Source organism: Buteo buteo, chromosome 4 (assembly GCF_964188355.1).
Source record: "Buteo buteo chromosome 4, bButBut1.hap1.1, whole genome shotgun sequence".
NCBI lineage: Eukaryota > Metazoa > Chordata > Aves > Accipitriformes > Accipitridae > Buteo > Buteo buteo.
The window spans coordinates 1,056,815-1,072,148 of NC_134174.1; the positions used below are offsets into that span (position 1 = coordinate 1,056,815).

General features: G+C 65.3%; 2 protein-coding genes across 2 annotated transcripts in view; one reads left to right on the plus strand and one right to left on the minus strand.

Moving 5' to 3' along the window:
* Positions 1 to 15,334, plus strand: part of SND1 (staphylococcal nuclease and tudor domain containing 1) — a 127,676-nt gene that overhangs the window by 104,983 nt on the left and 7,359 nt on the right. The gene's annotated exons all lie outside the window — the stretch shown is intronic.
* Positions 9,685 to 12,181, minus strand: LRRC4 (leucine rich repeat containing 4). Its single transcript, XM_075026748.1, has one exon. The coding sequence runs from the start codon at positions 12,171 to 12,173 to the stop codon at positions 10,215 to 10,217; it is 1,959 nt and encodes a 652-aa protein (XP_074882849.1). The 5' UTR covers positions 12,174 to 12,181; the 3' UTR covers positions 9,685 to 10,214.

Below are 15,334 nucleotides of genomic sequence, written 5' to 3' on the forward strand. Positions count from 1 at the left end.
TGCGTGCAAGCTGCTGCCCGCGCTGGCCCCTGCCAGCCCCCCCCAGCCCCTGCCAGCCCCCCCCAACCCCTGCCAGCCCCCCCAGCTCCTGCCAGCCCCTGCCAACCCTTGTCAACCCCTGCCAGCCCCCCCCAGCCCCTGCCAGCCCCCGGCTCTTGTTGCAATGCAGCAATTTCCAGCCGGGAAGTGCAGCGGGAGCCGTTCCCGCTGACGGATCCGCAGCTCGGGGCCGATTTCCCTGCCAGCGGCGGGTGCTGAGCGGTAATTTTAGAACAGGGTCAGGCCTATATTTTTAGAGCGGGGCTGGCGTTCGGTTCGCCCTCCCCGCGCACAGCCTGGCGCGGGCGGCGTGGGCAGCGCGGCCAGTGCCCGGCCGGGGTGGCAGGACCTCATCTTTCTCCTCCCCTGCCCACGTCCCCCCAGCCCCTTGGGCCCTTTGAAGGGTTTTTCTCTCCATAATCCCGGCTGCTGGCGCGTGCCGGGTCAGCAGGCTTTTAAACTCCTCGGCTAAATGCTCGAGTCCTCCAGGAACTGAGCAGAAAGGAGCCTTTTATTTTTTATTCCCCTCTTTTTCCTCACCTCTTTCAAACACGGGGTTTGAATGCAAGAAGCAGGGGACAGGGACAGGAGGAGACATCCTGGAGCTGGCAGGGGACAAGCTCCAAGGAGGGGGTTTGCTCCTCGGTGTGTCCCGGGGCGGGTGGCAGGTGATGGCACCCGGCTCTGTGCCTGCGTGTGCACGTTCGCACCCCGTCCCCAAACGCGGGGTGGGTGCGCAGGCGGTGTATCTCCCTCCCCCAGGGCCAGTGCTGGCACGGTGCTCAGTCACTGCTGGCACATTTCCACGCACCCCCCCAAGCCGGGACGGAGTGATGGCACGGCACCAGCTGCCTCCATCCACGCTCACCCGAGCAGAGCAGCGGGAACGAGCTGGAAAGTCGTGCTGGCACAGAGCTGCACCGTGCCGGGAGAGCCGTGCCATGCCATGCCATGCCATGCCATGCCATGCCACGCCATCTGCAGTGCCAGTGCTTTGCAGGCACGCTGGGGATGCCCCAAGCACCGATGCCCATGAAAACTCCAGGGTGCAAAGCTCGGCTCTGCCGGCAAAGCCACCCAGGACGGTGCTGCCAGCTGAGCCGGCGCTGCTCTGGCACCGCGTGCACCTTGGCCGAGACTTCCCAAGGCCAGCTCGGGCTGAGAAGAGGAGGAGAATTATTCTGTGCTGCTAACGATACTGCTGCCTTCGGTGACCTCTCCAAGTCATTATATACAATCCATTATGTGGAATAGTGGATTTATTCCTTTACGGCACCCAGGGGCATGTTGGGCAGCCCACTTTGTTATTAGCAGGTGGTGATGGGGCTTAACGACTGCTGGTGGCTTGGGGTGGGCGGCTGCCTGCCTTGGGGGGGAGTTGGTCCCTCCCCATCACTGGTACCTGGCACCCCCAGGGCAGGACAGCCATCCCGCAGGGATGCAGCAGCTGCCCGAACATCCCGGGATGGGGGTCCCCTCCCGCGCATGCCCTGGCTCCCCCCTCCCCGTGGGTGCTGGCACCCAGCAGCCTGGCCCCCCATCCCGTCTCCTCCGCATCCCTGCCTGGCTCGAGGAGTCCCCGTTTTCCCCCAAATTGTGGGGCTCCAGCAGGAGCCTGGGGGTCACGGGTAGCACTTCACCTCTCCCCTCGCTGATGGAGAGAAAAGCAATAGGCAGCGCCCAGGCATCTGTCACGAAATCCTCGCTGTGATGCTTGTTGTCCCCTCCCTGTCCCCCCACCACGTGTGTAGGGCTGGACCCAGCTTCGCCCCACGGGGAATTCCTCATCCCGCTGCGAGCGTCTGAGCATCTCGGTATCGGCTTCGTAAATCCCCCCGGGACCAGGGCTCTGAGCAACCCAATCCCTGCAGGAGGGGGGGGCTTGTTCCCGTATTGATTGCCTTGTAGCCCACATTTTTCCTTTATCATTATGGTTTTAATTAGAGGCTCCAGCTGCTGTGTCAGCAGTTCGCGGGAGCCCTGGAGGCCGCGGCTCCGTGCCGAGCTGGGAAGGGGCAGGCACTGCTCTGCAGAGCAGGCAGAAAGCCTCCCTGCCTGCCTGCCTGCCCCTCGGCGCTGCCTGCTGCGTGCCATGGGGCCGGCGACGGTCTCTGCCTGCCTTCGGCACTGCCGAGCCTCTCCCAGGGATGCAGGGAGCTGGAGTCCTCCTGGAAAAGCAGCTCTGGCCCGGGTGCTGGCAGGGCTCATTAAAAACTAAACGAGCCCTTGCCAGCAGTTCTCAGCCCTCGCTCCTTGCTGGAGCCTTCGAGAAAAAACGGGGCTGGAGACCACGGACCGAAGAGCAGGAGCATCCCCCCGAGCATCCCCCCGAGCATCCTCCACCTGCCGCCGTGCTCCCCAGGGTCAGCATCCCGCGGCAGGGACCGGTTATTGAATCGTGGGCAAAACCTGCCTCTTGCCAAGGCGTAATGCTCCCCCCTCGAAGGCATCTCTCCTGCCGTAATAGGAAGGAGTCCGTCTGGGCGGCAGAAGCCATTGAAAAACCCCCTCGGTGATGCCGGAGCCGCTGTGACAGCCCTTGCCTTTAAGTGCCGCGTCCCGGCACAGCCCGGCCAAGCGCCGGCGGGTTGCCGTGGCCCAAGGGATGGCCATCCCGCAGCCGTGCCGGCTCTGTCAGCGCCTGGGGATGGGGACAAAGGGTGCACAGAGCGTGGCACAGGATGAGACCGGGATGCTCTGGGGCACCCGGCGTTGGACAGGAGAGCTGAGCCGCTGCCGTCGTCTGTGCCAAGGCAGCGCCGGGAAGGTTGCCGGAGCCCCGTCCCACCCCTTCCCCCGTCGTGCTCATGTTGTGCAAATGAGCAGCCTTATTTTGACAAGGTGCCTGATTTAATTACGTCGGCCAGGCTGCCGGCTTTCCCCAAGGTGCAGACTATTTTGCATCTATACGGCGCCAGCCGTCCACAGGGTCCCGACGGGCTTTACCGGCGTGGCGCGGGGGCCGCTCGCCCGGCACTGATGCGCTCCACCTCCGGGATCCGGGCCGCGGCAGCCGGCACGTGGCCGCGGCAGGGAGGCCACGCGGAAGCCGGGATGCTGCCCGGGGACGTCGCGGCGGAGCTTTGGAGAGCCGCGGTCGCACCGCGCTGGCACCCCGAACCCCGCCGGCTGCTCCCATCCTCCGTCCCGGAGCCAATGGGTTTTCCCAGCCCTGGGGGACCCCGCGTGGGACGAGAGGGTCCCACCGCCATTGCCAGCGGCACCGTGCCATCCTCCTGACCCGCTTCGGCATTAACCCAATTTAGGAGGTTCCAACCCGTAAGGCCAATTAGGCGGGGACGGGGTGCGCACAGCGGTGCGTTATGCAAAGCAGCCCCGGCAGTTGCTAAACTGTTTATGCAAATGGGCCCGGCAGCCGCCCGTGCTGCAATCCTAATTACTTGGGGCGGGGGAATGGCAAATAAAATCCTCTCCCCCTTAAAAAAAAGCGCTTGCCGCAGTCTGCAGTTCAGGCTTGGGGAAAAAAAAAAAAAACAAACAAAAAACCAACCAGGAAAGCAGCCTGGCACACGGCGGCAGCTCGGCCGGTGCCGGCACAGCCCCGCGGTGCTGCCGGGGAGGAGAGGGGAGAGGCAGGATGGTGCTCAGCCAACCCCTTCCCCATGCTGCCGCCGTGGGAGCTGGGGTACAGCACGGCGGCTGCAGCGGGGCTCGCCGTGCCTCAGTTTCCCTGCCGGCCCCGGCGGAGCCTGGAGCGGGGACGTGCCCTGCATGCCTGGCACGTGGCGTGCAGTCGGAGGGGAGCGGCGGCGTGTCGGAGGGCTGACGGCTGCCGCTCGGACGTCGCTCAGCTTCTTGCTTCGGGGTATTTTTAATCTTGACAAGGACATCCGTCCGTCCCTCTGCCCACCCGGGGCTGCCGTGCTGCCGGTGCAGCCCTCGGGCAACTCACCCACCCTTTTATTACAGAAATAAAAGTAGTAACTAGGAATTTGGTGGAGGGCGTGCAGGCGGGACCCCTCGCGTCGAGCATCTGGAGCAGACAGGGCAGGCAGGGCAGGGGTCCCGGAGCCCCACTCTGGGGGGGGGGACCCTCTCCCAGCCACATCCCTGGGGACTCGGGTGGCACCGCCGGGCACGCTGCGAGCACCGCGCTCCCCGGCACCGAGCTTGGCAAAGCCCTTGGCAGCAAAAGGCTGGGGGGTGGGGGGCTGCGGGGGCAGCTGGTGCCGGACCACCGGCCGGCAGGGCAGGAGCAGGCTGCCGTGTGTAGATGGGTTGGGGGTCCCGGCGGTGGTCCCCGAGGCTCCCACGGTGGCCCAGGGACACGTGTGCTGCCCAGGGTGGGGGAGACCCACGCCAGGGCAGGGAGCTGCCAAATTCCTCCCCATCCCTCTCGCCTGCCAGGAGGCCGAGGGTATATTTTTAACCCGGCGGCTCCGGCTGTTGCTGACTCACCGGCCAGGTGAAGCCAGTGGCCCGGTGACTAACCCACCCTGGCTCATTTTAGGCAGGAGGCGGCTGGGGCTGGCAGCGGCCGCGGTGCCGCCGGCGATGCTCCGAGAGGATCGACGGCTCATGGCTCTGCACTCGGCTAATCCGGGCACGTGCAGGTGGCATGCCGGCACCGGCCGCCGCTCGTGCCGCAGCCGCCCCCGCGGGGACCCCCGTTGCGATCGCTGTACCGAGGTGCCCCCCCAACACCAGCTCCGGTGGGCGACGGGGGGGTTATCGCCCCGCCGCGCGCTTCTCAGCACCCCGGCAATCCTCTGCCATGGCATCGGCCGCACCAATCCCGGCAGGAGCTGCCCGGTCCTCTGAGATTACCGGAAAATTGCCCCATCCGTGGAATTTCTCGGGCCCGAAATCTGACGCGCTTTTTGTCGTGCTCTGACGAATCGAGCCTTAAATGACCGGTTGTTAAATCTCCTGCGTGGGAATGTATCGCCCCGTTCCCGCCTCCCTCCTCCGAGAGCATCCAAACCCCGCCGGGCCCAACCGGCAGCGCCGGTCCCAGGGCACGTTACGGCACGCTGCCGCCGCAAACCCGCCGAGCTGCAAAGAGGGAAAAAAAAAAACAACCAAACCCCGTCTGCAGCACCGGAGCCAAAAATATCCGCAGCAATAAGAATAATTAACGGGAGCCCCACGTCGGGTTGTGTGCCGAGCGGCTGGGTGCCCACACCACCGTAACGGCTGCCTGCCGCGGCGGGCACAGCCCCGGCATGGCCGCCCGGTGACACCGGGGCAAGGGGACCCCCCCGGGGGGTGCCACCGCGGAGCCCTCTGCAATGGCAAGGGGCTGGGTGCCCTGTGCCCGGTGCTGGTGGGATCCTCCGCCGACCCCTCCACCGTGTCCCACCGCCCCCCCCAGCCACAGTTGCCCGGGCGGGCACGGAGAGCATCCCCCCCCGGTCCCACTGCCGCGGGGGGTTTCTCAGCGGCTGCTGTGACATTTGCTTTTTTCCTGAAAGTGCATATTCTTATTTAGTAAATATTTGCCTTTTCCCGAGCACGGCGGCTAATTACCGAGCTGCTCTTGCCAAAACCTGCCGCTGCCGTGTGCAGGCGGTGAAGGAAAAGGCCCCGGCTCGGGGGCATCGTCCCCCCACACCGCCTGAGCATCCCACCGGGCCGAGGGGAGCGGGGAGCCGGCAGGGACCCCCCCGGCCGCAGCGGTGCCAGGGATGCGCCTTGGGGTGCCCCATCCGGCTCTCGGGGTGCCGGCAGAGCCACCGGTGCCCGCTGGCACGTGCCGACGTAGAGGCCGGTCCCCGCCGGCGAGGTTGCCATAGAAATTATCCTTAACAAGCCTATAGGTTTTAATCACGGGATGCTGCAGCTGCCGCACGGCCCCCGCTCTCCTCCGGGGTGTTTTCCTCACTAAACCCACCGGGACGGAGACCCCGCCGTGGGGCGGTTTGCAGGGGATACCCGTGCACCGGTGGGGTTTGGCATGGGGCACCCCTAACCCTGCCAGCCCCCCCGCTCCGTCGCCTGCGCCGAAGGCCGACGTGCCCTCGCCGGCCGGGCTGGCTGTCGGCAGCGAGCGGCAAAGCATCTCTGGCAACCGAAATCTCCCGTTCCCCCCCCCCCAAAAAAAACAAACCAAAAACGCGGGAGGGTGGGCGGCGGGCGGATGGCGTGTGTGCGAGGGGGGGGCCCGTGCCTGGCATCGCCGCCGGAGCCGCCAATGAAAGGCTTTTATATTCCTGTCGCTCCGTTTTTCGCATGGCTCCGCGAAGCCGGTGACGAAGGCGCTCGCACGGGGCTGCCTGCGAATACCCACCCGCCCTCGTCCGTCCGCCTGGACGTCCGTCTGTCCCTCGCCCGGCCGTGCCGGCTCTTTCCGCCCCCCCATCCCGTGCCGCTCCATCCCTGCAGCCCCGACCCTCGGCTTCCAGCCCCTTGCCCGCAACCCCAGCCTCCTGCCTGCATCGCCGCCCCCCCGCCTGCAGAGACGGTGGGAGATTCAGGCAGGAAAGTTTCCCAGCCCTGGGAGCAGGGATCGGCCGGCTCCGGTGCTGGGGCACTTCCAGCAGTGCCCCGGCCTCCCCCGATCCCACCGCAGCCCCTGGGCACGCTGCAACCCCTTTAATCGAGCACGCTGCAGCCCCCCTGATCGCGCTGCAGCCCCCCTGATCGCGCTGCAGCCCCTTCAGCTGATCACGGCGCAGCCCCCCTGATCACACCACAGCCCCCCGATCACGCTGCAGCCCCTCTGATCATGCTGCAGCCCCCCTGATCACGCTGCAGCCCCCCTGATCGTGCTGCAGCCCCTCGATCACATGGCAACCCCTTTAATCGACCACACTGCAGCCCCCCTGCCTATGCTGCAGCCCCCCTGATTGCGCTGCAGCCCCCCAGACCACGCTGCAGCCCCCCAGACCACGCTGCAACCCCCCAGACCACGCTGCAGCCCCCCTGATCACGCTGCAGCCCCCCAGATCACGCTGCAACCCCCTCCCTCGCACCACACCGCAGCCCCTGGTGCTGGCGACACCGCAGCCCCCCATCGCCCCGCAGCCCCCACCCCACCCACGCTGTCCCCGCAGGGCCGGCGCGTGCCCTGGCCGCCCGCAGCCCCTCGGTGCCCGCCGCAGAGCCCCCCCCGCTCCCCTCCAGCCCTTTTTTATAGCGGCGGGAAGATGATTTACTCAGGTGCTCTAATTTAAGGCTAAAATTAAAGCTAAGTGCTTAAATAAAATCAATATGTCACTTCAACCCTATCCCTTCCTGCCTTGCCGCCGAATTAAAGGTTTTAATGGGACGTTTGCCCGGCCGGGCCCCGGCGGAGGCTGGCGCGGGGAGGAGGAGTGCGGAGATGCCGGCGGGGAGGAAGGCCCCCCCAGTAAAGCCGGGGCTGGGTGGGGGAGCTCAGCCCGGCATGAGGAAGAAGGGGAGCAGTGTTTGCATTAGCAGATCAGCCGGAGTGATAAAAGCCGGTAATAAAGAGAAAACCAGACATACGTTTTGATGGAAACCTTCCCGGATTTCACCAAAAAAAGCTAAAAAGCCTAAAAATAAAAAAAAAAAACCAAAAACCAAACCCTAAAATCCCAACGTTCAACTCCCAACGTGATAACCACGACGGCTCTGCGGCGGCCAGGCACCGGGTGACGGCTCAGTCCTGGCACGAGAGCCGGTGAAGCCGGGTGCCGGGGGGGGGGGTGTCTCCTCCCTGTGGCATCCCCGGGCTGGGCAATGGGGTCCCCGGGGGGTGGGGGGGCCCCTATTCCATCCCCGGTGCCGGAGGCAGCCCACGGCCGCGGGGCCGGCACAGAGGTGGCCCCAGGGCCGCCGGCGGGCACCGTCACCCCGGCACAGCCGCAAGGGCTGGGATGGAGGTGGCACCTCGGGGACCCCGCCGCCCCCGAGGACCCCCACGACCCCGCAGAGCCGGAGGACCCGGTGTCCCCGCCACGGTGCCGGCGATGGCCTCCATCCCCTTTCCCCTGCCCGACCATCTTGGAACGCGGGACCCGCTGCTGGGTGATTCATTCCCGGCTTCATCCTCCCTCTCGGCTGCACCCGCTCCCTCCTTTAATGGCGAATTAAGATTTTTCCAGCCGGGGGAACCCAGAAATCAGAGGGGTAACGGCCTCGGCCCCTGGGGGGGACAGGAGGGAGGTCGTCCCACGCGCCCCGGCCAGAGGGTCCCGCGGCGGGGGATGCGCCGGCGTCTTTCACCGGGTGCCCACCGCGGCGGTGCCCGAAAGCGGGCGATGCCGGGGGTCCCGGCGTACGCACGCTTGGGTGCCCGGCTGGACGCTGGAGCTGGGGGGCACGGAGCCGGCGGCGATCCCACCCCCCCCAACACATTTCGCCTCCCGATTCGGGGCAGCCCCCCGCGCATCGTGTCATCCCCCCCCCTCCGCCAGCTCCCTCCATTTTCCTCCCCGCCTCCCCCCCTGTGATTTTTTGGAAGCTTTTTACTGCTGGGAAGACAAAAAAGCAGCAACAGAAACCCTTTCAGGCCGCCGGCTGCTGGGGGGGGGACACGGCAGCAGCCCCCCCGCAACGCGCCGGCTTAACCCCTCAGGGACACGGCATTACAAATTTTGAACAATATTTATTAAAATACAAAAATACACTTGTTTTTTTTTTTGTTCGTTTGTTTGTTTGTTTCTCAGAGTACAGTCAGATCGTTCTGGCGTTTATATAGAGAGATATAGATATAGATATAACTTCTGCGTCTCCTTCCCGCCTTTATTCCCCCCCCCCGTGCCCCCCCCCGACTTTTAGTTCAGATTTGACACCCTCCGGTAATTTTTTAAAGCTAAAATAAGAAATTAAAGTAGTTCCAGTGCCCGAGCGGCCGGGGAGGACCCCCTCCCCGTTGCCCGACCCTGCCCGTGCCCCCCCCCCCCCAGACCCCCCCCAGCCCCTCGGGACCCCCACGAGGCACTTGCCGTCCCCGCCGGGACCCCCCCCGGCAGCCACCTCAGATGCTGGTGGCCCCCCCCGGCCCCCTCCCATCGCCGGGCTGAGCCCCCCGAGCCCTTAATTTCTCCCGGCCCCCCCTATTCCATGAGCAGCCCTCGGGGTGGGCTTCGGGGGGGTGGGGGGGTGGTCCCCATCCTCGCCCCCACCAGGGGAAGGGAAAGGGGGGGGGTGGGAAATACCCACCCATGCACACCCCCCCCCCCCGAAAAAAGGACTAAAAATCGCAGCGTGTTGCTGAAGGTGGTCTACAATCATACGTCAGGTCTCCCAGCGGGGGCCCCCCCCCGGCCCCCCAGGAGCCTTTAGCCCTGTGCCGGCGGCACACGCCGGTGCCCGGTGCCCGGTGCGGCGGCGCACGCCGGGGCCTGCAGGATGTGGTGCAGTGGGAGAAGGGGCATGGAGCAGAGCGGGGGCCACCCGCTCCTCGCCCCCCCCGCCTGCCCACCACCAGCCCCCCCCTGCACACCCAGCACCCACCCACCTGGGGTTTGGTTTTTGTTTTTTTTTTCCCCCCCCTTTTCTTGGTTTTTTTTGTTAATTTTTTGCTTTTAATACATTGCAGACGTCCATCCCCGGCCCACAGGCTGCCCCCCACCCCCCCCCCAAAAAAACCCCAAATTAATTTCTTTATTGCATTCGGAAGATTTTGGCACAGCACGGCGGCTCGGACCGCCGTCCCGCTCCCTGCTCCGGTTTGAAGCCGGCGCGGCCGGCGAAGGCGGCACGCGGTGAGGGCAGCGCCGCGGGACGGGGGTCCGGCCGCATCTTGTCGTGTCCCCCCCGCGCCCCCCCATCCCAATCCCACCCCACCCCATCCCACCCCACCGGGCTCCTCTCTGCGCTCCCCGCTACGGCGTCTCCCCCGCGCCGCGCTGCACCGCGCTGCGCCGTGCTGCACCGCGCACGGGGCCCTGCCGCTGCCGCCGCTGCTGCTGCTCCGGTTTCTGCAAATTTGAATTTTTTTCTCTCCCTCTTTTTAAATAGAACTTGCGAGTTAGAAAATAGTTTCTTTGTGGTTGGGTTTGTTTTTTTTTTCTTTAAATTTTAATATAATCTGCTTCTCTTATCAGCCCATAGATTTAATATATAAGCATGTACAAGAAAAAAAAGTCTCTCCCCCGCTCTGTACAAAAGTTGCTGTCTATTATTTTTTTTTTCCTTTTTTTTGTTGTTTTTTTTTTTTGTTCGGTTTTTGTGCATTCTATTGCATTTGTAATGTCGGGGGGGGTGGGGGGAAGAAAAAAAAAGAAAAAAGCCCCCCAAAAAAGTCATATCTGGGTTTCCTGTACTTTCTCCTTGGTGTGGGTCTGAATTATATAGGGTTCAGAGAGGGTGGTCCCGGGGGGGTGCAGAGAGTTCCCCAAGCTGTTCTCTGTCCAGTGGGCCCCGTGTGCCGGTTTGTAGGTGTTGTAGTTAATGTGGTCATGAATGGCGGGCAGCACGACTGCCCCCTCACCTGATACGCCGGCGGTGGCCGCCGCGGTCGCCGTCGCCGCCGGCGGGATGTCCTCGTCCACCTGGATGATCTCGACCGTCCGGGCGGCCGTCACGGTGCTGCGTTGCTGGTGCCGCTTCCGGAGTTTGTAGAAGACGATGAGCATGGCCGCGGCCAGGAGCGTCACTGCCACGAAGCAACCGATGATGATCTTGGTGGTCTTCATCACCTCGTCCAGGCTGGTCTGCATCTTGTCGCCGGAGTCGGCGGTGGGTACCGCCACCTGCTTGGGCGTCCGCGTGGTCTGGACCAGGACGGTGGTGGTGGTGGTGTACGCCGGCTGGTAGCCCGTCGACGTGGTGGGCACGGGCTTGGTGAACTTGGGGGAGATGTCTTCCGGGGAGATCTCGGTGGTCTCCACCGTGACGGTGGTGAAGAAGCTGTAGTTGGAGGTGTTGAGCTCGGCCGTGCTCACGTTGAGGTAGGCCGAGGCGTTGGAGTTCCCCGCCACGTTGGTCACCATGCAGGTGTAAACCCCGGTGTCCGTCAACAGGACGTGGGAGAAGTTCAAGGTGCCGTCGTTGAGGACGGAGATGCGCGGGTGGCTGGACGCGTGGCTCAGGACCGTCCCGTTAGGCAGCAACCACCTAACGGAGGACATGGAAGGAGTTCGACACTTGAGCTCGGCCACCCGCCCCTCGGAGATGTTGAGGTCCATGGGGGCGTCCATGATGAAGGGCGCCGAGCACTGGAAGGAGGTCTGGTCCACCTCCACCAGGAACCTGCCCCGCATGTGCAGGGGGGCATGGCAGCGCCCGCAGCAGGTGGAGTTGGTGGGGATGTACTCCCGCAACCACCACGACAGCCAGAGGATGTCGCAGTCGCAGTCCCAGGGGTTGTGGTGCAGGTGGAGCTCCACCAGGTACCGCAGCGGGGCGAAGAGGTCGTGGGGCAGGGAGGAGAGGTTGTTGTGGGCCAGGTTGAGCTCCACCAGCGCCGTCAGGTCGTCGAAGGCGTTCCGCTCGATCAGGTTGATCTGCGAGTTCATAATCCAGAGCTTTTTGAGGGACTTGAGCCCGTGGAAGGAGCCCGGTTTGATCTCGGGGAAGTTGTTGCCCGACATCTCCAGCTCCTCCAGCCCCACCAAGGGCGTCAGGTTGGGCATGTCCTTAATGTTGCACATCCCCAGGTTCAGGTACTTGAGGTTGTACAACCCCTCGAAAGCCCCCTCGGAGATGTACTCCAGCTTCTTCAGCTCGCCCAGGTCCAGGCGCATGAGGGAGGGCACCCGGTTGAAGGCGTACGAGGGGATGCTCTCGATGGGGTTGTTCCTCAACCACAGCTCCCGCAGCTTGGAGAGGTACTCGAAGGCCCCGCTGGGGATGACGGTCAACCAGTTGTCAAAGAGCTCCAAGGTGTTGAGGCTGGCCAGCCCGTTGAAAGCCCCCACCTCGATCTGCCGGATGGCGTTCCTGCCCAACTGCAGGACCTCCAGGTGATGCAGGTGGCGGAAAGTGTCCGCCTGGATCATCTGGATGTTGTTCTCCATGAGGTTGAGGTACCGCGTGTTGGAGGGGATGCCGGGGGGGACCTCGGCGAGGCCGCGACGGGTGCAGACCACCTTGCTGAACTGGTTACTGCAGGAGCAAACGGAGGGGCAGCTCTGGGGTCCGGGGGAGGCGGCGGCAACGTATAGGATCCACGCGTGTACCGTCAGGTAGGAGACCAGGGCAGCTCTCCAGGCGCGGCGGCGGCGGTGGTGGTGCACAGTTACCTGCCACAAGAGCTTCATGATGTGGCACGTTCATCATTCACCATCGTCTGGGGATGTCGGCGTGAAAAGGAGAACTGGCTCAGGGCCCCCCCCCTCTCCCGGCTCCGACAAGCTGGGCCCGGCTGGCCGGAGGGGGGGGGGTCGCGGTGCTGGGGAGGGGGGGTGCGGGGGTACACCGAAAGAGGGGGGGGGGGGTGAAGGAAAAACGAAAATTTAGCCCCCCCCAAAAAGCAACAATAGGTGCTGGGGGGGTGGGGGGGGAGGAAAGAGGTGCCCTCCCTCCCGGCCGAGCCCCGCGCTCCAGCCGTACCTACCTGGGGAAGGGGCGGGGGGGGCCGCTCCGGGGGTGCTCGGCGCCGAGCAAAGGGGGGAGCGGGGCCGGGGCGGGGGGGGGGGGGGGCCGGCTCCGGAAAAAAAAAAAAAAAAAAAAAAAGACAAAATGGCTCCTGGAGGCTGCGGTGCAGGAGGTGCGGGGAGGGGGGGGGGGGCCGGCCCGGCTAAGCGGGGGCCCGGCAGCCCCCCGCCGCGGCGAGCCCCGCCGCCGCCGTCGTTACCCGCGCCTCGCACCTCCGCCCGTGGGGCCGCCCCGGCCGCCCCGGCCGCCCCGGCATGGCGGCCCCCCGCCCGCGGGGAAAGGCCGGCGGGGAGAAGGAAAAAAAAAAAAAAAAAAAAAAAAAAATCAATAGGAAAAAGATTGGGGGAAAAAATTGGGAAAGAAAAGGGGAAATGGGAAAAAATCAAAAATAAAAATTATTTGAAATAAAAATGGTTAAAAATAAGAAATCGAAAAATAAAAAATGAAAATGAGGAATGAAAATAAAAGGTTGAAAATCAGAGATTAAAAATAAGAAGGAGAGGAGAGGAGAAAATAAAAATGAAAAAAATAGGAAAAAATCAAGGATACGTAAAAATAAATAAATAAATAGCTAAAAGCCCCCAAAGGAGGGGGGGGGGGGAAATCAATTAGAGGAGGGGAAGGGCCAAAGCGGGCTGGGGGGGCGGCTGTCGGCGGGGAGAGAGCCCCGGCGCGGCGTCCGTCCGTCCGTCGGTCGGTCGGTCGGTCTGTCGGTCGGTCGGTCGGCGGGTCCGGCGGGGAGCGCGTGTGCGTGCGTGTGTGTGTGTGTGTGTGTGCGCGCGTGGGGCGGGGGGTGGCGGGGGGGGGGGGAGGGGGTCCCGTCCCCCCCTCTTTCCGCCTTCCCGCGTGGGTCGGGTGTCGCGCCTTCAGCGGCTCGTCCGCCCGCGCGGCGGGGCGGCGGCGGGGGTGACGGCCCCGGGGCCGGCGGGCATCCTCCGTTCCTACGGGCCGTAGGGTCCCCGCGGAGCCCCGGGGCGGCGGCGGCAGCGGGCGGTGCGGGCGGTGCGGGCGGCAGCCGCGCAGGCGGCTCTCTCATCCTTTTGTCCTTCAGTGGGAGCGCGGATGGATTGCTGACGCATCGCGGCGGGAGCCCGGCAGCAGCGGGGGATGCTGAGCCCCGCCGGCCTCGCCACAGCGCTCCGGCGACCCCCCCGCCGCCCCCCCCCCCCTACCCCGCAGCCTTCCTCCCTCCCTCCCCACCCACCCCCCCCCCGCCGCCCACCACGCTCCGGAGGGGCCCCACCGGCCCCGGTTTAGCCGGTGCGGCGGCCGGCAGCTATTTTCGGGCTCTGCTGCTCTGGAAGGAAGATGCGGGATGGGCTGCTTCCTCCTCCTCTTCCTCCTCCCCTCCTCCTCCTCCTCCTCCTCCTCCTCTCCTCCTCCTCCTCCTCCTCCTCCTCCTCCCTTGCCCGCAGCCCCGCTCCGGGGAACCGCGCTGGGGATATGGGGGGGGTCTCAACGAAGCCCCCTGACCCCCCCCGCCCCGGCCCCGGAGGAGGGGAGCGCCGCGCCCGCGGGCTGAGGACGGACGGACGGATGGGCGGACGGACGGACGGAGGCAGCCAGCGGCTTTAAGGTGATGGGGGGGGGACGCGGCTCCATCCCACCCACACCCCCCCCCCCTCCATGCGGTGCAGGACCCGGTGCTCAGCTGAGCAGGGGTCTGTGGACCCCCGGGTGCGGCCCCCCCCGCCCTGCACCAGACTCAGGGCTGAGACCCGACACAAGCTGGGACGCTGATGGAGAGGACAAGCCCAGCTCTGCAGCAGTGCAGGTGGGGGGGGGGGGGGCGCGGGTCTGGCTCCGCCATGGGCTGGGGAGTGGGCACGATGCCGGGGCAACGGGCGCGTGGGTGCCGCCTGCTTTTTGGGGTACGGGCTGGGGGGGGTGCACCTGGGTGTCCTACCCCTGTTGCCATCTTGCCCCCCCGCCCCCAGTAGCCACGGGGTGGCCCAGTGCGGGTGGATAATTAGCGCCGGCCACGTAATGAACCCCTGGCATTGCGGGGGGGCAAACACCAGCACCCCCAGGGTCCCGTGGGTGCTTGCACGGGGGTGGCCCCTGCTGCAAGGTGGGTGACACCCCGGCGTACATCACTGCCGGGCGCGAGTGTGGGGGGTGCGGAGTGGGATCGGGGGGGCTGCGCACCCCACTGTGGAGCCTCCCTCCCCCCGTTTTACACCCCTGTTGAACTGCTGGCAGCCGAGGGCTTCGCCGGCAGCGCCGAAGGGTCCCGAGCGGCAGCGGGGCCCTGGGCGGCAGCTCCGGAGGGGCCTCGCCCCAGTTTTAATTAATACAAGAGAACGAGGGCGCAGGCGGGGGGGCTGGGGGCTTCCCCCGTGCAGCACCCAGCTCGCTTCTCCCCCACGGGCTGGTGCACCGAGCGGGATGCGTCCCTGTGGGATGTGGGGCCACCGGCAGCGCCAGGGGGGGTATCCCCAGGGTCCTGGATGGGGGGTTGCCCTGGCCCCCCCAGGCTGGCAGCGAGGAGGTGCTGGGGGTGGGCATGATGCAGGGGGGGGTGCAGGGTGAGGCAATGGTGGGGAAACCTGGGAGCTTCTTTTCTTGGAGGGCGGGGGGTGTTAAAACCCACCCCAATCTTCTGTGGATCCTCTGAATTCTGATCAAAGCCACGCCTGCACCCCACTGTCCTGGCCGGGTGGGTGTCCCTGGGGATTCCGTGCAGGATTTCGGTGTCCGTGGGGCCCCCAGCCCTGTGTTGGGATGGAGCAGGGTGGGATGGGGAGGGGGGGTCACAGGACGGGAACGTGCCAACAGCACCCGCTGTGCAAGGGAGCGGGGCTGGGGACCCCCCCCGTCCGGG